At 49.3% G+C, this 22,272-nt stretch overlaps 1 protein-coding gene across 1 annotated transcript; it reads left to right on the top strand.

The window, feature by feature from the left end:
• Nucleotides 1-539: 539 nt before the first annotated feature.
• Nucleotides 540-21,969, top strand: DNAJB13 (DnaJ heat shock protein family (Hsp40) member B13). Its single transcript, XM_063950991.1, has 8 exons — nucleotides 540-671; nucleotides 2,245-2,348; nucleotides 3,802-3,963; nucleotides 5,685-5,842; nucleotides 19,029-19,142; nucleotides 20,306-20,419; nucleotides 20,947-21,023; nucleotides 21,575-21,969. Exons 1-8 carry the CDS (start codon nucleotides 604-606, stop codon nucleotides 21,726-21,728), a joined length of 951 nt encoding a protein of 316 aa, XP_063807061.1. The 5' UTR covers nucleotides 540-603; the 3' UTR covers nucleotides 21,729-21,969.
• The last annotated feature ends 303 nt before the right edge of the window (nucleotides 21,970-22,272 follow it).

Here is a 22,272-nt window from a genome sequence, read left to right as displayed (position 1 = left end):
GCCCCACTAGGTACAAAATGCTCTGTTTCTGGACTTTCCTCTTAATTTATTATTGCCATCACCTGTGAAGAAACAGCTTTCTTATCATTTAACTAGTTAAACACAGGTGCTGGCAATCATAAATTAAGAGGGAAGTCCAGAAACAGAGCATTTTGTACCTAGTGGGGCGGGTCATGTTGGAGGGTCTGGGGCTGTATGGAATCACGTGGAACAGTACGTCGGTGCTGCACCTATATAATCAGGCTGCTGCCGCCATCTTGTGGTGACTGTGGGAACTGCGGCTCTGATGGGAGCAGTGACGTCACACCACACAGATTTTATATATATATATATAGATATATATATAGATATATATATGAAAATAATAATATAATACCACACAGTGAGTATATACCCCAGGCAGGCGCCTCCGCCCTAACCCGGACACGCCCCCTGCTGCTGGCACCATGCAGGGCACCCGCGCAGAGCACGCCGGGATTGGTAGTTCCTCTCGCTGCGGTCTCCATGGTGACGGATTTTTGTCGCTCCCATAGTGCTCCGCGGCCCGGCTTCCCTAGCAACGCCACAGTCCTACCCTAGCAACGTAGCGGCCCGGAGACCGGCATGGGGCAGGATTACTACTCGGTGCTGGAGATCACCCCCAGCGCCGACCAAGCCGACATTAAGCGGGCGTGAGTATCCCCATTACCAGAGAGGCCAGTGGCAGCGCTGTGTCAGTGTGCAGAGGATGGCAGGGCATGCTGAGGCTTGTAGTCCCACAGCAGAGGCTGGCAGCACATGCTGAGGCTTGTAGTCCCACAGAAGAGTCTGACAAAGCGTGCATAGTATTGTAGTCCCACAGCAGAAGCTGGCAGGGCATGTTGAGACTTGTACTCCCACAGCAGAGCCTGGAAGGGCATGCTGAAGTTTGTAGTCCGACTGCTGAGGCTGGCAGGGCATTCTGAGGCTTTTAGTCCCACAGCAGAGGCTGACAGGGCATGCTGCGGATTGTAGTCCCACAGCAGAGGCTCACAGGGCATGCTAGGGCTTGTAGTCCCACAGTAGAGACTGGCAGGACATGCTGAGTTTTGTAGTCTCAACAGGAGGCTGGCACGGCATGCTTGGACCTGTAATCTCTCAACAGAGACTGACCGGGCATACTAGGGCTTGTAGTCCAACAGTAGAGACTGGCAAGGCATGCTGAGACTTGTAGTCCCACAGCAGAGGCTAACATGGCGTGCATAGTATTGCAGTCCCACAGTAGAAGCTGGCATGGCTTGCTTAGACTTGTAGTACAGAGCAAAGGCTGGCAGGGCATGCTTAACTTGTAGTCCCACAGCAGAGGTTGGCGGGACAGGGCACAGTAGATACTCATAGGGCATGCTAGGGCTTGTAGTTCCACAGTAGAGACTCAGGGCATGCTAGGGCTTGTAGTCCTACAGCAGAGGCTGGCAGGGCATGCTGAGGCTTGTAGTTCCATAGCAGGGGCTGGCAGGGCATTCTGAGGCTTGTAGTCCCACAGCAGAGGCTGGCAGGGCATGCTGAGACTTGTAGTCCCACAACAGAGGCAGACAGGGCATGCTTAGGCTTGTCGTCCTACAGCAGAGGCTGGCAGGGCATGCTTAGGCTTGTAGTCCCACAGCAGAGGCTTGCAGGGCATGCTGGTGCTTGTAATTCAACGTACTGTATGCTGACAGGGCATAATGGGGCTTGTAGTCACACAACAGAGGTTGGCAGGGCATGCTGGAACTTGTGGTCGCACAGATGGTATACCCGTGACAGTACATTATACATATTATATTTATGGACTTTAAGGCTTGAACTTTTTATATATGTGTTTTTCAATCAAATGTATTATCTGAAGCACTTGTTCCAGCAGAGACTTACAGGAAATACATCCAGTTTTTGGGTCTGCTTGTGATATGTGGGATGTGATACAATATGAGTGTCAGGGGGCTGCTGGAAACATTCTGCAGATCGCTAGATAATCAGTGACGTTATATCTGCAGGTGACATCACACAGATGGAGCTGATGCTGAACATTCACACCCCAGGCTATGTAAATGCCATGGACAGGTCCTGGTTAGAGATACATTTCTCATCTGTCCATGGTGCTGAAATAAATAGGGATAATACACTGGAATTATGTGGTTCCGTATTTTCCATTCTACATTTTGGTTGCTGTATGTAAAACAATCAACCACTTCTCCAGCTGCTAATGTGTTGTTTTCACAGCAATAATGAAATGATTTTACCCTGATTCAGATACCGGAAGTTGGCGCTGAAATACCATCCTTTAAAAAATAAAGACCCCTCAGCCCCCCACCGCTTCAGACAGATTGCAGAGGCGTACGACATCCTGAGTGACCGTAAGTTCTACCTCTGCCAGCTTCCTACTGTGTTCTGTGCAACTGCACCTCATTCTGCTGTAGCTATACCCCTTGTATCTGCATTACAGATAATTGCCATAAACTCTCATATTTATATAACATACTTAACAGCAGAACATCAAAGGCAAACATGCACTAACATAGGACTGTTCTAGCCCTTAGGGGGTGATTAGGAGCCTGTCACATAGCTATACCCCCTGCAGCTATAATATTGTGGAGGGTGATTAGGAGGGGGTAGCCAGGGCTGTAACTAGGTGTGTGTGGAGTGTGCTCTGCACATAGCGCTGCAGGGTAGGGGGCGCTGTTGGCAGTACTTGTCAATTATCAATTATCTAAATATTTTCAATTTCAGCTGCCCCCTTTTTGAAGCCCATCATCTCCTGACTGCCGCTGTCTCCTACCCCCACCCCATTTGTCGCCAATACCTATACAACATTCATTGACTTGACTACTTAGAAGCTCTTTGTTGGTCAGTCGCACTGTCCTTTATTACATTTTTCAGGAGCTGATGTGCCCGGGATTCAAACCCGTTGCCTGTGGCATTGCAGTCAGACACTCTCTTCATTGAGCTATCTGCCTTTGTATAGAAAGGTAGAGAATTCTAAGCGCTAGAGATATAACTATTTGAAGCTTACCTTATACTTTGTGAAGGGGTGATCAGCGTTGTGGCTGGGCAGATCTATGTAGTGTGTGGCTGCAAGGGATTGGATGTGTGGTTGCACACTGCATGGATCTGCTCGGTTATGGTGCTGGATATTTTTTTAACGAGGTACAGGTAGCTTCATATAGTTAGAAATCTCATTGTTTTAATGCGGGATCAAGAGGCTCAGTAGGTGGGGTGTTTGGCTGGGATGCAGCAGGTTTTGGGTTTGAGTCCTGTGTGTGGCAGTATATTGAAATGTGTTATTTAATGAGGGGTATATACATATAGAAACATTCCTACCTGCTCCAGCAAGCAGTACCCGACTCCCCGGCTGCGCCTTCTTCCAGTGATATTCAGGAGGGCGGTGCACGTACACTAGAGAGCACTGTCTCTGGTACAGTGCCAGGGTCTTTGCTTGCACTGTACAGCACCATCTTCCCAAAGATGTCACCGCGGAGGGGAGACAAGCTTGCCAGAGCATCCTTTGGGCCTCTTCAGCAAGCCCCGGCCCGGGTAGTTACCAGGCACTCCGCGCCTCTCGGCGGCACTGGTCACATGATGATTTAGGGCTCACAACTTGCAATTACAATGTATATGTCTTCAGATAAGTATTGTCTGCACAGGTTGTCAGTCGTCACATCCAGCAATAGTCCTTACATGCTAGCTCTTTCTGAAGTAGCAGCAATCCCCCAGACTCCCTGAAGTGTAGCGCAATCTCCCTGATCACACCTTACCCTAGCGTTAGCTCCCTCTGTGTCCCCAGCACTGATTATTGTGTGCCCTCTGCAGTCAGGAAGAAGGCCACCTATGACAAATTCGGAGAAGAGGGTCTGAAAGGGGGAATCCCTGCTGAGTTTGGTGGTGAGGACGTCTGGACATCTGCTTACGTGTACCATGGCAATCCCGACAAGACCTTCAAAGAGTTTTTCGGAGGTGATAACCCGTTTGCAGGTAAGAGCTGGGAACCAAATGCATGACACAATTGTGGTGTGGGTTTTGGACAGTGATCAAATACAAAGTGACGCCGAATAGAGGATAAATGCACATTTATCAGAGGACAGATATAGGAGCTTAAATCTACTTTCACAATTAGGAACATTCATTAGACGAGCAGAAATAAGTCCATCCGCTAATTTCCTGCTCATTATAGTGTGGACCCTTCTATTCTCTGAGGCAGCACCGGCTGAGATGCAACAATTTACATTGTTCAGTATTCATAAGGAACGTCTTTATAATCGTCTCAGGGTTACTGTTTCATGCTGTCAGGCGTTTCCTGCTTTGTATTGTCCTTTCAGTCTCTTGCCTGCATCTCTTCTCTTCATTTACGTTATTTAGTCTTTCTTTTTTTGTGACAATTCTATTCACACAATGACACAACAGGGACTGTTCCTACAGTAACACAACGGGGACTGTACCCGCAGTGACACAACGGGGACTATAGATGCAGGGATAAAACGGGGCCTATAGATGCAAGGATAAAACGGGGACTATAGATGCAAGGATAAAACGGGGACTATAGATGCAAGGATAAAACGGGGACTATAGATGCAAGGATAAAACGGGGACTATAGATGCAGGGATAAAACGGGGGCTATAGATGCAGTGACACAACGGGGACTATAGATGCAGGGATAAAACGGGGCCTATAGATGCAGGGATAAAACGGGGACTATAGATGCAGGGATAAAACGGGGACTATAGATGCAGGGATAAAACGGGGACTATCGATGCAGGTACAAAACGGGGACTATCGATGCAGGTACAGAACTGGGACTATCGATGCAGGTACAAAACTGGGACTATCGATGCAGGTACAAAACGGGGACTGTACCTGCAGTGGCACAGCGGGGACTGTAGATGCAGTGGCACAGCGGGGACTGTAGATGCAGTGGCACAGGGACTGTAAATGCAGTGGCACGGCAGGGACTGTAAATGCAGTGGCACGGCAGGGACTGTAAATGCAGTGGCACGGCAGGGACTGTAAATGCAGTGGCACGGCAGGGACTGTAAATGCAGTGGCACGGCGGGGACTGTAAATGTAGTGGCACGGCGGGGACTGTAGATGCAGTGGCACGCCGGGGATTGTAGATGCAGCTGCACAGAGGAGACTGTAAATGCAGCGGCACAGCGGGGACTGTAAATGCAGCGGCACAGCGGGGACTGTAAATGCAGCGGCACAGCGGGGACTGTAAATGCAGCGGCACGGCGGGGACTGTAAATGCAGCGGCACGGCGGGGACTGTAAATGCAGCGGCACGGCGGGGACTGTAGATGCAGCGGCACGGCGGGGACTGTAAATGCAGCGGCACGGCGGGGACTGTAAATGCAGCGGCACGGCGGGGACTGTAAATGCAGCGGCACGGCGGGGACTGTAAATTATTGGTTTAGTAAGGTGACAGCAGCCTAACCCCAATCTGATCTAACCCTAACGGGTGTCGACGTTCTGGCTTCCACCGTTCACACTGTGAATGTCGGCAGTGTTATAGAGTGAGTGGCAGCAGATTTATCCAGACAGACATCACAGGTGACTGGATAAAGTCATGTAATAATGAGATGTCCCGCACAGCTCAGTGCTACTTACTGTAGTTGTCACCAGTGGGCGTGGTACACTTACCACCATCAGTTAGAGAACTGTACAGTAATTATATCTGTTTGACGTTTTCCCCACTTGAGACTTTTTCACGCCGGAAGGCTCTGAAGTGAACACGGGGTTTGGAGGACTGCGCGGGAGAGGGGAGAAGAAACAGGACCCGCCCATTGCCAGAGACCTCTACCTTTCCTTGGAGGACTTGTATTTTGGTTGCACAAAGAAGATAAAGATTTCACGCAGGGTAAGAGAGATGTCTGTGAGCAAATCTCTGGTGCTATAAGCAAAGGTCGGAGCTGAGGGACCTGCAGGTGATTGAGGTACACACGGGGTTAATGTGCTCAGGCGTTATAAGTAGAGCTCAGAGCTGTTGGATCTATAGCCCCACCTCCTTCTATGTAAGCACCTCCCTGAATGGATCACCGGATCTACATAACAAAGGTCTACAGTTATAACGTCGACCACTATTGGTCGACATGAATTACATTGAAAGGGTCAAAAGGTTGACACATGAAAAGGTCTACCTGACAAAAGGTCACCAGTTTTAAAGGGCAACAGGGTCAAAGGTCGACACATGAAAATGTTGACATGAGAAAAGGTCAACAAAATGTCAACACCATTTTCTCTGACGTCCTAGTGGATGCTGGGGACTCCGTAAGGACCATGGGGTTATAGCGGCTCCGCAGGAGACAGGGCACAATAATAAAAGCTTTAGGATCAGGTGGTGTGCACTGGCTCCTCCCCCTATGACCCTCCTCCAAGCCTCAGTTAGATTTTTGTGCCCGGCCGAGAAGGGTGCAATCTAGGTGGCTCTCCTGAGCTGCTTAGAATAAAAGTTTAAGTTAGGTTTTTTTCTTTCAGTGAGACCTGCTGGCAACAGGCTCACTGCTACGAGGGACTTAGGGGAGAGAAGTAAACTCACCTGCGTGCAGGATGGATTTGCTTCTTAGGCTACTGGACACCATTAGCTCCAGAGGGAGTCGGAACACAGGTCTCACCCTGGGGTTCGTCCCGGAGCCGTGCCGCCGACCCCCCTTGCAGATGCCGAAGTTGAAGAGGTCCAGAAACAGGCGGCAGAAGACTTTCAGTCTTCATAAGGTAGCGCACAGCACTGCAGCTGTGCGCCATTGTTGTCAGCACACTTCACCAACAGTCACCAACTGTCACTGAGGGTGCAGGGCGCTGGGGGGGGCGCCCTGGGCAGCAATGTATAATACCTTTTTATGGCTAAAATACATCACATATAGCCCTTGAGGCTATATGGATGTATTTAACCCCTGCCAGATCTCACAAACTCCGGGAGAAGAGCCCGCCAAAAAGGGGGCGGGGCCTATTCTCCTCAGCACACGGCGCCATTTTCCTGCTCAGCTCTGCTGTGAGGAAGGCTCCAAGGCTCTCCCCTGCACTGCACTACAGAAACAGGGTTAAAACAGAGAGGGGGGGCACTTATTTGGCGATATGATTACATATATAAAAATGCTATAAGGGAAAACACTTGTATAAGGGGTTGTCCCTGTATAATTATAGCGTTTTTGGTGTGTGCTGGCAAACTCTCCCTCTGTCTCCCCAAAGGGCTAGTGGGGTCCTGTCCTCTATCAGAGCATTCCCTGTGTGTGTGCTGTGTGTCGGTACGTGTGTGTCGACATGTAGGAGGACGATGTTGGTGAGGAGGCAGAGCAAATTGCCTGTATTGGTGATGTCACTCTCTAGGGAGTCGACACTGGAATGGATGGCTTATTTAGGAATTACGTGATAATGTCAACACGCTGCAAGGTCGGTTGACGACATGAGACGGCCGGCAAACAAATTAGTACCTGTCCAGGCGTCTCAGACACCGTCAGGGGCTTGTAAAAACGCCCATTTACCTCAGTCGGTTGACACAGACACAGACACGGACACTGACTCCAGTGTCGACGGTGAATAAACAAACGTATTTTCCTTTAGGGCCACACGTTTCATGTTAAGGGCAATGAAGGAGGTGTTACATATTTCTGATACTACAAGTACCACAAATAAGGGTATTATGTAGGGTGTGAATAAACTACTTGTAGTTTTTCCTGAATCAGATAAATTAAATGAAGTGTGTGATGATACGTGGGTTTCCTCCGATAGAAAATTATTGGCGGTATACCCTTTCCCGCCAGAAGTTAGGGCGAGTTGGGAAACACACCTTAGGGTGGATAAGGCGCTCACACGCTTATAAAAACAAGGGGCGTTACCGTCTCCAGATACGGCAGCCCTCAAGGAGCCAGCTGATAGGAAGCTGAAAAATATCCTAAAAGTATATACACACATACTGGTGTTATACTACGACCAGCAATCGCCTCAGCCTGGATGTGCAGCGCTGAGGGGGCTTGGTCGGATTTCCTGACTGAAAATATTGATACCCTTGACAGGGACAAGATTTTATTGACTATAGATGCATTTCTATATATGAGAGATGCGCAGAGGGATATTTGCATTCTGGCATCAAGAGTAAATGTGATGTCCATATCTGCCAGACGAAGACACGACAGTGGTCAGGTGATGCAGATTCCAGACGGCACATGGAAGTATTGCCGTATAAAGGGGCGGTCCATCGGACCTGGTGGCCATGGCAACAGCTGAAAAATCCACCTTTTGTTACCCCAAGTCACATCTCAGCAGAAAAGGACACAGTCTTTTCAGTCTCAGTCCTTTCGTCCCCATAAGGGCAGGCGGGCAAAAGGGCCAGTCATATCTGCCCAGGGGTAGAGGAAAGGGAAGAAGACTGCAGCAGGCAGCCCATTCCCAGGAACAGAAGCCCTCCACAGCTTCTGCCAAGTCCGCAGCATGACGCTGGGGCCGTACAAGCGGACTCAGGTGCGGTAGGGGGTCATCTCAAGAGTTTCAGCACGCAGGGGGCTCACTCACAAGTGGACTCCTGGATCCTACACGTAGTATCCCAGGTGTACATTGGAAATTCGAGACGTCTCCCCCTCACAAGTTCCTGAAGTCTGCTTTACCAACGTCTCCCTCCGACAGGGAGGCAGTATTGGGAACAATTCACAGGCTGTATTCCCAGCAGGTGATAATCAAAGTACCCCTTCTACAACAAGGGAAGGGGTATTATTCCACACTATATTGTGGTACTGAAGCCAGACGGCTCGGTGAGATCTGAAATATTTGAACACTTACATACAAGCGTTCAAATCAAGATGGAGTCACTCAGAGTAGTGATAGCGAACCAGGAAGAAGGGGACGATATGGTGTCACTGGATATCAGGGACGCTTACCTACATGTGGAAATTTGCCTTCTCACCAAGGGTACCTCAGGTTCGTGGTACAGAACTGTCACTATCAGTTCAGACGCTGCCGTTTGGATTGTCCACGGCACCCCGGGTCTTTACCAAGGTAATGGCCGAAATGATGATTCTTCTTAAAAGAAATATGGACGCTTTCCTGATAAAGGCAAGGTCCAGAGAACAGTTGGAGGTCGGAGTAGCACTATCTTAAGTAGTTCTACGACAGCACGAGTGGATTCTAAATATTCCAAAATCGCAGTTTTTTCCGACGACACGTCTACTGTTCCTAGGGATGATTCTGGACACAGTCCAGAAAAGGATGTTTTCTCCCGGAGAAGAAAGCCAGGGAGTTATCCGAGCTAGTCAGGAACCTCCTAAAACCAGGAAAAGTATCAGTGCATCATTGCACAAGGATCCTGTGAAAAATGGTGGTTTCTTACAAAGCGATCCCATTCGGTAGATTTCACGCAAGAACCTTTCCGTGGGATCTGCTGGAAAAATGGTCCGGATCGCATCTTCAGATGCATCAGCGGATAACCCTGTCTCCAAGGACAAGGGTGTTTCTTCTGCGGTGGCTGCAGAGTGCTCATCTCTGAAAGGGCCGCAGATTCGGCATTCAGGATTGGATGCCGGTGACCACGGAGGCCAGCCTGAGTGGCTGGGGAGCAGTCACACAAGGAAAAAATTTCCAGAGAGTGTGATCAAGTCTGGAGACTTCTCTCCACATAAATATACTGGAGCTAAGGGCAATTTACAATGCTCTAAGCTTAGCAAGACCTCTGCTTCAAGGTCAGCCGGTATTGATCCAGTGGGACAACATCACGGCAGTCGCCCACGTAAACAGGGCGGCACAAGAAGCAGGAGGGAAATGGCAGAAACTACAAGGATTCTTCGCTGGGCGAAAAATCATGTGATAACACTCTCAACAGTGTTCATTCCGGGAGTGGAAAACTGGGAAGCAGACTTCCTCAGCAGGCATGACCTCTACCCGGGAGAGTGGGGACTTCATCGGGAAGTCTTCCACATGATTGTAAACCGTTGGGAAAAACCAAAGGTGGACATGATGGCGTCCCGCCTGAACAAAAAACTAGACAGATATTGCGCCAGGTCAAGGGACCCTCAGGCAATAGCGGTGGACGCTCTGGTAACACTGTGGGTGTACCAGTCAGAGTATGTGTTCCCTCCTATGCCTCTCATACCAAAAGTACTGAGAATCATGAGAGGGAGATGAGTAAGAACGATACTCGTGGTTCCGGATGGGCCAAGAAGGACTTGGTACCCGAAACTTCAAGAGATGTTCACGGAAGACCCGTGGCCTCTACCTTTAAGAAAGGACCTGCTCCAGCAGGGGCCTTGTCTGTTCCAAGACTTACCGCGACCGCGTTTGACGGCATGGCGGTTGAACGCCGGATCCTGAAAGGGCATTCCAGATGAAGTCATCCCTACCCTGGTCAAAGACAGGAAGGATGTAACCGCAAAACATTTTCACCGCATTTGGTGAAGATATGTTGCGTGGTGTGAGGCCAAGAAGGCCCCTACAGAGGAATTCCAACTGGGTCGTTTCCTACATTTCCTGAAAACAGGACTGTCTATGGGCCTAAAATTAGGGTCCATTAAGGTTCAAATTTCGGCCCTGTCGAATTTCTTCCAGAAAGAACTGGCTTTAGTGCCTGACGTTCAGATGTTTGTAAAAGGGGTACTGCATATACAGCCTCATTTTGTGCCCCAGTGGCACCTTGGGATCTCAATGTTGTTTTGAGTTTCCTAAAGTCACATTGGTTTGAACCACTCACCACTGTGGACTTAGCATCGTCACCTTCCATGTGAGATATTTTATTAGCCCTGGCTTCAGCCAGGCGTGTGTCAGAATTGGCGGCTTTATCATATATAAAGCCCTTACTTAATTTTTCATTCTGACAGGGCAGAATTGAGGACTCGTCCTTAATTTCTCCTTAAGTTGTTTTCTGTTTTTCACATGAACCAACCTATTGTGGTACCTGCGGGTACTAGGGACTTGGAGGACTCCAAGTTACTTGACGTTGTCAGGGCCCTGAAAAATATGTTTCCAGGACGGCTGGAGTCAGAAAATCTGACTCGCTGTTTAGCCTGTATGCACCCAACAAGATGGGTGCTCTTGCTTCTAAGCAGACGATTGCTCGCTGGATTTGTAATACAATTCAGTTTACACATTCTGTGGCAGGCCTGCCACAGCCAAAATCTGTAAAAGCCCATTCCAAAAGGAAGGGGGCTCATCTTGGGCGACTGCCCGAGGGGTCTCGGCTTTACAACTTTGCCGAGCAGTTACTTGGTCAGGGGCAAACACGTTTGCTAAATTCTACAAATTTGATACCCTGGCTGAGGAGGACATGGAGTCTCTCATTCGGTGCTGCAGGGTCATCCGCACTCTCCCGCCCGTTTGGGAGCTTTGGTATAATCCCCATGGTCCTTACGGAGTCCCCAGCATCCACTAGGACGTCAGAGAAAATAAGATTTTACTTACCGATAAATCTATTTCTCGTAGTCCGTAGTGGATGCTGGGCGCCCATCCCAAGTGCGGATTGTCTGCAATACTTGTACATAGTTATTGTTACAAAAATCGGGTTATTCTTGTTGTGAGCCATCTTGTCAGAGGCTCCTTCGTTGTTATCATACTGTTAACTGGGTTCAGATCACAGGTTGTACGGTGTAATTGGTGTGGCTGGTATGAGTCTTACCCGGGATTCAATATCCTTCCTTATTATGCACGCTCGTCCGGGCACAGTATCCTAACTGAGGCTTGGAGGAGGGTCATAGGGGGAGGAGCCAGTGCACACCACCTGATCCTAAAGCTTTTATTATTGTGCCCTGTCTCCTGCGGAGCCGCTATAACCCCATGGTCCTTACGGAGTCCCCAGCATCCACTACGGACTACGAGAAATAGATTTATCGGTAAGTAAAATCTTATTTTTGTTTCTCTGACGTCCTAGTGGATGCTGGGGACTCCGTAAGGACCATGGGGAATAGACGGGCTCCGCAGGAGACTGGGCACTCTATAAGAAAGATTTAGTACTATCTGGTGTGCACTGGCTCCTCCCTCTATGCCCCTCCTCCAGACCTCAGTTAGATTTCTGTGCCCGGCTGAGCTGGATGCACACTAGGGGCTCTCCTGAGCTCCTAGAAAGAAAGTTTAAGTTAGGTTTTTTATTTTACAGTGAGACATGCTGGCAACAGGCTCACTGCAACGAGACTAAGGGGAGAAGAAGCGAACCTACCTGCTTGCAGCTAGCTTGGGCTTCTTAGGCTACTGGACACCATTAGCTCCACAGGGATCGACCGCAGGACCCGTCCTTGGTGTTCGTTCCCGGAGCCGCGCCGCCGTCCCCCTTACAGAGCCAGAAGCATGAAGATGGTCCGGAAAATCGGCGGCATGAAGACTTCAGTCTTCACCAAGGTAGCGCACAGCACTGCAGCTGTGCGCCATTGCTCCTCATTACACACTTCACACTCCGGTCACTGAGGGTGCAGGGCGCTGGGGGGGGGGCGCCCTGAGCAGCAATAAAAACACCTTGGCTGGCAAAATAACCACAATATATAGCCCCAGAGGCTATATATGTGGTAATTACCCCTGCCAGAATACAGAAAATAGCGGGAGAAAAGTCAGCCGAAAAAGGGGCGGAGCCATCTCCCTCAGCACACTGGCGCCATTTTCTCTTCACACTGTAGTTGGAAGACAGCTCCCCAGGCTCTCCCCTGTAGTTTTCAGGCTCAAAGGGTTAAAAAGAGAGGGGGGGCACTAAATTTAGGCGCAATATTGTTTATACAAGCAGCTATTGGGGAAAATTCACTCAGTGATAGTGTTTATCCCTACATTATATAGCGCTCTGGTGTGTGCTGGCATACTCTCTCTCTGTCTCCCCAAAGGGCTGTGTGGGGTCCTGTCCTCAGTCAGAGCATTCCCTGTGTGTGTGCGGTGTGTCGGTACGGCTGTGTCGACATGTTTGATGAGGAGCAGGGCCGGTGCTAGGGTGTTCGGCGCCCCCCTGCAAACTATAAATTTGCGCCCTCCCAAACTTTATAAAGAGACAGTGCGCACTGAAGGCGTGTGGTGCAAAAAGGGATGCGGTCTCTCAAGGAATGGGTGTGGACACAATATTCAAATTACAGCACAGAGTAGCACAATTATATTCAGTTTACATCGTATGTAGTGCCCGATTCATATTACAAAACATAGTAGTGTCCCTAATTCACGTTCCACCACACAATAGTTCCCCTTATACACGTTAAGCCACACACGCCAGGTCTAGACCAGCCATAGTTTATTACATATTATTAATTCCAAGTTACACATTGTATGATGGGTCTCAATATACCCAATTTATTTGACCTGACTTACACATTTACTAGAAATATGGAGCATTTATGTAGTTTAAAAGGGATGCGGTTACGTGGCCAGCGCATGGGATCCCGGCGGTTAGCATACCGACGCCGAGATCCCGAAGACTCACAATGCCGCCAGCCAGAATACTGGCTACTAGGGGTTATTAAGTGGGAATAGAACCTGTGGCGAGTGCAGCGAGCCACCGAGCCTGCAAGGGGCTTCGTTGCGCTCATCCCCCTGCTGGCACTATAGCGGCCAGGATCCCAGCATTGGTATGCTGACCACCGGGATCCTGTGCGCCAGCCACGTAACCTCAACCCGTTTAAAAGTATTACTACTCAGGAAAAGAGAGTGTACCCCTATTCTTATGGCATCTTCTGCCCACTGTCTTTAAATAAAATGTGAGATTACATGTATAGCATGTAGTACCTGGAATCATTTGCCATGGATTAGCATTCTTACACATCTCTTTGATAGCATACGTTTTGATAGCTTGGGCTGTAAATCACTGAAAGCTAAACATTCCCGGCAGGTCTGTGGAGGAATCCTTCTCCTTCACCAGAAGGGAAGGTGGAGGCTAGGTATGGGAGACAGACCTAGCAGACAGCGTGTAACAGGCTGTACACCAACAGTGACAGGGGTTATGACCCCATCCAAACAGCGTCTGTAGAGAAACATGGACACACTGCACAGGGTCGTTCAGGGGGTGTGCATGTGCCTCCAGGATCAATGTAAAGTTGGACTGCGTGGAATTGCAGGGGGAATGGGTGCAGTCCCACTGTCTGATGAGTCTGCACACACAACAGTGAAGAGGAGCGGAGACAGCATGGAGAGAAGGGTGAGGCGCCACACGGAGCTGGTGAGTAGGAGTTTGATAACAGCACAGCGGGGGTGAGAATGTCTGAAGAGTCGCGCTTCCACTGCCGGTGCCGCTGCCTGTCATGCAGTGTGACAGGTGCAGCGGCAGCAGCAGACAGGGAACAGTTGGGATGCAAAGCAGGTAGAGCGCCTCTCCACACTGGCGCCTACCTGCTTTGCATCCCTTTGCTGAGCGGTTTACGCCGGCTCTGATGAGAAGGCTTATGTGGAGGCGGAGCAGATGCCGATAAATGGGATGTCGCCCCCTGTGGGCCGACACCAGAGTGGATGGATAGGTGGAAGGTATTAACCGACAGTGTCAACTCCTTACATAAAAGGCTGGATGACGTAACAGCTATGGGACAGCCGGCTTCTCAGCCCACGCCTGCCCAGGCGTCTCAAAGGCCATCAGGGGCTCAAAAACGCCCGCTCCCTCAGATGGCAGACATAGATGTCGACGCGGAGTCTGACTCCAGTGTCGACGAGGTTGAGACATATACACAATCCACTAGGAACATCCGTTACATGATCCCGGCAATAAAAAATGTGTTACACATTCTGACATTAACCCAAGTACCACTAAAAAAGGGTTTTATGTTTGGGGAGAAAAAGCAGGCAGTGTTTTGTTCCCCCATCAAATGAGTGAATGAAGTGTGAAAAAGCGTGGGTTCCCCCGATAAGAAACTGGTAATTTCTAAAAAGTTACTGATGGCGTACCTTTTCCCGCCAGAGGATAAGTTACGCTGGGAGATATCCCCTAGGGTGGATAAGGCGCTCACACGTTTGTCAAAAAAGGTGGCACTGCCGTCTTAGGATACGGCCACTTTGAAGGTACCTGCTGATAAAAAGCAGGAGGCTATCCTGAAGTCTGTATTTACACACTCAGGTACTAGACTGAGACCTGCAGATAGTGCTGCTGCAGCGTGGTCTGTAACCCTGTCAAACAGGGATACTATTTTGCGAACATAAGACGTCGTCTTATATATGAGGGATGCACAGAGGGATATTTTGCCGGCTGGCATGCTGAATTAATGCAATGTCCATTCTGTCAGGAGGGTATTAGAGACCCGACACTGGACAGGTGATGCTGACTTTAAAAGGCACATAGAGCCTTATAAGGGTGAGGAATTGTTTGGGGATGGTCTCTGGGACCTCGTATCCACAGCAACAGCTGGGAAGAAAAATTTTTACCTCAGGTTTCCTCACAGCCTAAGAAAGCACTGTATTATCAGGTACAGTCCTTTTGGCTTCAGAAAAGCAAGCGGGTCAAAGGCGCTTCCTTTCTGCACAGAGACGAGGGAAGAGGGAAAAAGCTGCACCAGTCAGCCAGTTCCCAGAATCAAAATTCTTCCCCCGCTTCCTCTGAGTCCACCGCATGACGCGGGGGCTCCACAGGCGTAGCCAGGTACGGTGGGGGGCCGCCTCAAAAATTTCAGCGATCAGTGGGCTCGCTCACAGGTGGATCCCTGGATCCTTCAAGTAGTATCTCAGGGGTACAGGCTGGAATTCGAGGCGTCTCCCCCCCCGCCGTTTCCTCAAATCTGCCTTGCCGACAACTCCCTCAGGCAGGGAGGCTGTGCTAGAGGCAATTCACAAGCTGTATTCCCAGCAGGTGATAGTCAAGGTGCCCCTACTTCAACAAGGACGGGGTTACTATTCCACACTGTTTGTGGTACCGAAACCGGACGGTTCGGTGAGACCCATTTTAAATTTGAAGTCCTTGAACACATACATAAAAAAAATTCAAGTTCAAGATGGAATCGCTCAGGGCGGTTATTGCAAGCCTGGAGGAGGGGGATTACATGGTATCCCTGGACATCAAGGATGCTTACCTACATGTCCCCATTTACCATCCTCACCAGGAGTACCTCAGATTTGTGGTACAGGATTGCCATTACCAATTCCAAACACTGCCGTTTGGACTGTCCACGGCACCGAGGGTCTTTACCAAGGTAATGGCAGAAATGATGATACTCCTTCGAAAAAAGGGAGTTTTTAATTATCCCGTACTTGGACGATCTCCTTATAAAGGCGAGGTCCATGGAGCAGTTGTTGGTCGGAGTAGCACTATCTCGGGAAGTGCTACAACAGCACGGATGGATTCTATACATTCCAAAGTCACAGCTGGTTCCTACCACACGCCTGCTGTTCCTGGGGATGGTTCTGGACACAGAACAGAAAAAAGTGTTTCTCCCGCAGGAGAAAGCCAAGGAGCTGTCATCTCTAGTCAGAGACCTCCTGAAACCAAAACAGGTATCGGTGCATCACTGCACACGAGTCCTGGGAAAAATGGTAGCTTCTTACGAAGCAAAATTCCATTCGGCAGGTTCCATGCAAGAACCTTTCAGTGGGACCTCTTGGACAAGTGGTCGGAATCGCATCTTCAGATGCATCGGCTGATTAACCCTGTCTCCAAGGACCAGGGTATCTCTACTGTGGTGGCTGCAGAGTGCTCATCTTCAAGAGGGCCGCAGATTCGGCATACAGGACTGGGTCCTGGTACCCACGGATGCCAGCCTTCGAGGCTGGGGGGCAGTCACACAGGGAAGAAATTTCCAAGGACTTTGGTCAAGTCAGGAGTCGTCCCTACACATAAATATTCTGGAACTGAGGGCCATTTACAATGCCCTAAGTCTGGCAAGGCCTCTGCTTCAAAACCAGCCGGTACTGATCCAATCAGACAACATTACGGCAGTCGCCCATGTAAACCGACAGGGCGGCACAAGAAGCAGGATGGCGATGGCAGAAGCCACAAGGATTCTCCGATGGGCGGAAAATCACGTCTTAGCACTGTCAGCAGTGTTCATTCCGGGAGTGGACAACTGGGAAGCAGACTTCCTCAGCAGACACGACCGACACCCGGGAGAGTGGGGACTTCATCCAGAAGTCTTCCAACTGTTGGTAAACCGTTGGGAAAGGCCACAGGTGGACATGATGGCGTCCCGCCTAAACAAAACAAAAAAAATAGATATTGCGCCAGGTCAAGGGACCCTCAGGCGATAGCTGTGGACGCTCTAGTGACACCGTGGGTGTACCAGTCGGTTTATGTGTTCCCTCCTCTGCCTCTCATACCAAAGGTACTGAGAATAATAAGAAGGCGAGGAGTAAGAACGATACTCGTGGTTCCGGATTGGCCAAGAAGAGCTTGGTACCCAGAACTTCAAGAAATGTTATCAGAGGACCCATAGCCTCTACCGCTCAGACAGGATCTGCTACAGCAGGGGCCCTGTCTGTTCCAAGACTTACCGCGGCTGCGTTTGACGGCAGGGCGGTTGAATTCCGGATCCTAAAGGAAAAGGGCATTCCGGAGGAAGTCATTCCTACGCTGATAAAAGCCAGGAAAGAAGTAACCGCAAACCATTATCACCGCATTTGGCGAAAATATGTTGCGTGGTGTGAGGCCAGGAAGGCCCCTACAGAGGAATTTCAGCTGGGTCGTTTTCTGCACTTCCTACAGTCGGGAGTGACTATGGGCCTAAAATTGGGTTCCATTAAGGTCCAGATTTCGGCTCTGTCGATTTTCTTCCAGAAAGAACTGGCTTCACTGCCTGAAGTTCAGACTTTTGTAAAGGGAGTGCTTCATATTCAGCCCCCTTTTGTGCCTCCTGTGGCACCTTGGGATCTCAATGTGGTGTTGAGTTTCCTAGAATCACATTGGTTTGAACCACTTAAAACTGTGGATCTGAAATATCTCACGTGGAAAGTGGTCATGTTATTGGCCTTGGCTTCGGCCAGGCGTGTGTCAGAATTGGCGGCTTTGTCATGTAAAAGCCCTTATCTGATTTTCCATATGGATAGGGCAGAATTGAGGACTCGTCCCCAGTTTCTCCCTAAGGTGGTATCAGCTTTTCACTTGAACCAACCTATTGTGGTGCCTGCGGCTACTAGGGACTTGGAGGATTCCAAGTTACTGGACGTAGTCAGGGCCTTGAAAATTTATGTTTCCAGGACAGCTGGAGTCAGGAAAACTGACTCGCCTTTTATCCTGTATGCACCCAACAAAATAGGTGTTCCTGCTTCTAAGCAGACTATTGCTCGCTGGATTTGTAGCACAATTCAGCTGGCGCATTCTGCGGCTGGATTGCCGCATCCTAAATCAGTGAAAGCCCATTCCACGAGGAAGGTGGGCTCATCTTGGGCGGCTGCCCGAGGGGTCTCGGCTTTACAACTTTGCCGAGCTGCAACTTGGTCAGGGGGAAACACGTTTGCTAAATTCTACAAATTTGATACCCTGGCTGAGGAGGACCTTGAGTTCTCTCATTCGGTGCTGCAGAGTCATCCGTACTCTCCCGCCCGTATGGGAGCTTTGGTATAATCCCCATGGTCCTTACGGAGTCCCCAGCATCCACTAGGACGTCAGAGAAAATAAGATTTTACTCACCGGTAAATCTATTTCTCGTAGTCCGTAGTGGATGCTGGGCGCCCATCCCAAGTGCGGATTGTCTGCAATACTTGTATATAGTTATTGCCTAACTAAAGGGTTATTGTTGAGCCATCTGTTGAGAGGCTCAGTTATATTTCATACTGTTAACTGGGTATAATATCACGAGTTATACGGTGTGATTGGTGTGGCTGGTATGAGTCTTACCCGGGATTCAAAATCCTTCCTTATTGTGTCAGCTCTTCCGGGCACAGTATTCTAACTGAGGTCTGGAGGAGGGGCATAGAGGGAGGAGCCAGTGCACACCAGATAGTACTAAATCTTTCTTATAGAGTGCCCAGTCTCCTGCGGAGCCCGTCTATTCCCCATGGTCCTTACGGAGTCCCCAGCATCCACTACGGACTACGAGAAATAGATTTACCGGTGAGTACAATAGGGACATACTGTCTGTGGTGAGCCCCCCCCCCCCACTGTCTGCCACATAGAGCAGGTAGAAGATGGCTGCCACCTCATATGGTCTCAGCAGTGTGGGGACGGGCACAGACAGGCTGCTAATCTCTCTGACCTCCAGGTGATGAATGAGGACGGCCACACATCCAGCATACGGGATAAGATACTGTCTATAGATGTCAGCGCTGGCTGGAAGCCAGGGACCAGAATAACCTTTCCTAATGAAGGCGATCAGGTGAGAACAATGTGTAGTCTTACAATGAGCATTTCCTCTGCCAGGTGCAGGTTTTAGCTTCGCTCCTTATATCCACCTCGTCGTCTGGGGTCCTAGAGGCTGCTCTCTTACTCACTAGAGTCTTCTGTCATTGGCTCTATGACTTCTTCCTTCCAGGCCCTAGTCTCACCATCCTTAGGAAACCCTCGCTTGACCAAGACTCTCTCTCTAACCACCGCTCTATCTAATCTATCTATCTATTCCCCTATGACTACAAGCTCATTCAGGCCATCTCTCAGTCCTGCAGAACATCGCCAGAATCTGGCCTTTCCTTACACCAGATGTCTCCAAAACTCTCATTCATGCTCTCATCATTTCCCACTTCGACTACTGTAACCTCCTCCTCTCTGGCCTCTCTCTCCCCACTTCCATCCATTCTTAACGCAGCTGCTGATCTAATTTTCCTCTCCCGCCATACGGCATCTACCTCCCCCTCTGTAACTTACTTCACTGGCTCCCAATCACACTCACAATTCAGCTCCAACTCCTCAGCCTCAGGTGCACCTCCCTACTGTACATCTCCAAACTCATCTCTGTCCTCACACCCTCCCTCTGACTGCCACCTCTCCTCCCCCCCGATCACTTCCTTACATGCTCGCCATCTAAGATTTCACCAGGAGTGCCCTGTCCTCTGGAACTCACTCCCTCACCCAGTTAGACTCAGACCAAGGTTGTCCTAGTCCATAGGACAGAAAGCGTGCAGCCAGTAATAGTATTCTCCAGCCCTTGTGTGTAGGGGAGAGCGCATGGCATTAAGTTATGCTGGGCACAGGGTGTTCTGTGCACCGGACCATATTCGAGTGTCCGTGCTGCACAAGAAGACTCGCAGCCACCTGCGTGTTAGGGCCTCACAACTCTCTCATAACACACCCATAAGATGAACCATCTCTGTGCGTCCTCATAGCCACCTCCCTGGCCAATACATTTCCAGGGCTGTGCGTCTCGGTCACACGGAACCCATGTACAGCGGCTCACCTGCCTCCGACCTCAGTAACGCGTGCGACTCAGGCACTTAGTAGTGTAACAGCGCGTTACCAATGAGCAGGTAATGACTACATAAAGGAAGATACAGCGTGGGGATGAAACGCGTTGTAATGCTGATCACAAACCAGTTCTTTCTATAGGGCCCGAACGTCATCCCAGCAGACATCGTCTTCATAGTGAAGGAGAAACCTCACCCGCGCTTTGTAAGACAAGGGGACGACCTGATCTACACGGCCAGCATCGAACTCGGGAAGGTAAAAGCGGGAGAGCGCCTGACAGACACCTGCGGGACAGCGGGGATGGGCCGCAAACACGGCCACAGTAATATGGTGTAATACTGGCCAAACATTTCTGTATCAGATTATAGAAAACCCAGCACTCTCACTAAAGTGGCTCCCCGTTATTCAGCCATTATACATTGTTATATTGGGATGTAATCCACAGAGTCATATGGCGGACTCAGCCAGTGCTCATCAGAATGTAGCCCATCCGTTCACTAGGAACCAGTCACTTCTGCACAACGGTTATGAGGCCTCTTGGTGATGTCACTAGTTCCTTGTGCAGTGATTGGCTGCCTAGACACACGTGTGGATGCACAAATAAGTCTCCAGTCATCAGTCTGGATGTGATTGACCTGTAAGATAGGAGCTCGGTCTTGATAACGATCTGTTTATATGCTGTGACAAACTGTTTCCTTTGCAATGTAGTTGCACACAGCAACCAGTAGGGGGCAAGAGATTAAAGGTGAGATTCCTACTGAGGTGTCTCTAATGTTTTTCAGGCTCTGATTGGCTGCACTGTGGAAGTTGAAACGTTAGACGAGAGAATATTGACTATCCCAATTAATGACATTGTACAGTAAGTATTTAGGGTCTGTCTCTACTAGGGGAAGGATCTTCTATTCAAAGACCTAAATTCAAAAGCTTAAAAACACATTTCTCTGCTCAATGACCAGAACATGCTGGCAAAAAGCTCAAACAGCAAAGCACAGCATGCCAATTAAATACATTTACACTTATGATATTACTATTATATCCTATTCTGTTATGAAGGAAATAAGTCGCCTGTTATTTACACTCCGGCACTCTTGCAGGCCCTGAGTGATACAAAATAGAGATGTCCTTTCAGAGCTGCATTACCAGCTGCTACAGCTGACTGTATGCTACAGAGAGAGGTATAGGGGGCTCTGTTCAAATCTCAGCGATAGCTCCTTGATCAGTGATTTTATCTCCAGGCACCGCATACATTCTGCAATCTCTGTACCTGTCCCTGAATAATTATGTGCACAGAGCTGGTAATACCGGCTATAAAACAATAATTCCAATATAATCTTACAGCCACAATAAACATTATTCCAGCTCTAATCTCCAGTACAGATAAGGAGATCATCGCTTTGTTTCTGTCAACAGCCCCAAGTACAGTAAGGTGGTCCCCGGGGAGGGCATGCGGGTGAGCAAAGACCCCAATCGGAAGGGAGACCTCATCATCCAGTTTGACATCCAGTTCCCGGAACACCTGACGCCCCAGAAGAAGCAGCTGCTGCAGAAAGCGCTCCTGTCCTAACGCCGCGGCACGGATCTTTATCAGGACAATTCCAATATTATTACACTGCAGGACACTGACCAGCAAAGTAGTGTTTACTTATAGGTATCATGTGTCTGGAAGCCAGACTCCTGGTCATGTTAATAAGAGTACTTACACTGGACCAGTAATGGAAATTACACTAAGATTCCTGCTTGCAGTCAGGTTAGATCCTACTTGGATTTTTTTTACTCTAACTCAATAAAGAAATGTGTTAAAGTCATCCTGCTCCTCATTTTTCTGCACACTCCCATTTATCAGTACAAGGGTCTTTTAATAACCGTAGACCATGCAGGTACCAGCAAACAGGAACGCCCGTAGTGCTGAAAGGCTGCCAGATTCATTATAACCACTGGACCCAATTCCTACACACAAGTCTAGATATATAATCGCAGACATTGCCGGTTCTCCAGTCACCTCACGTGCCACCCCCACATATATAATAACACAGGGCACTATTACTGTGGGTAACCAATGCACTGTAAAGGTAACGACAGTGCTGACCTGGGGCAGGAACATCTAATAA

The sequence above is a fragment of the Pseudophryne corroboree genome, chromosome 2 (assembly GCF_028390025.1).
Source record: "Pseudophryne corroboree isolate aPseCor3 chromosome 2, aPseCor3.hap2, whole genome shotgun sequence".
In the NCBI taxonomy this organism is placed as follows: Eukaryota; Metazoa; Chordata; class Amphibia; order Anura; family Myobatrachidae; genus Pseudophryne; species Pseudophryne corroboree.
Note: the sequence above shows the minus strand (reverse complement) of the source record. Positions and strands in the feature narration are given on the sequence as shown.

Bases quoted from the DNA above. Each gene is read 5' to 3' on its own strand.
- DNAJB13 (XM_063950991.1), top strand. From the start codon at position 604: ATGGGGCAGGATTACTACTCGGTGCTGGAGATCACCCCCAGCGCCGAC. The intron at 2,349-3,801 runs GTAAGTTCTACC...TGCCCTCTGCAG, and splicing joins GTACGACATCCTGAGTGACC to TCAGGAAGAAGGCCACCTAT. The intron at 20,420-20,946 runs GTAAAAGCGGGA...AATGTTTTTCAG, and splicing joins CCAGCATCGAACTCGGGAAG to GCTCTGATTGGCTGCACTGT.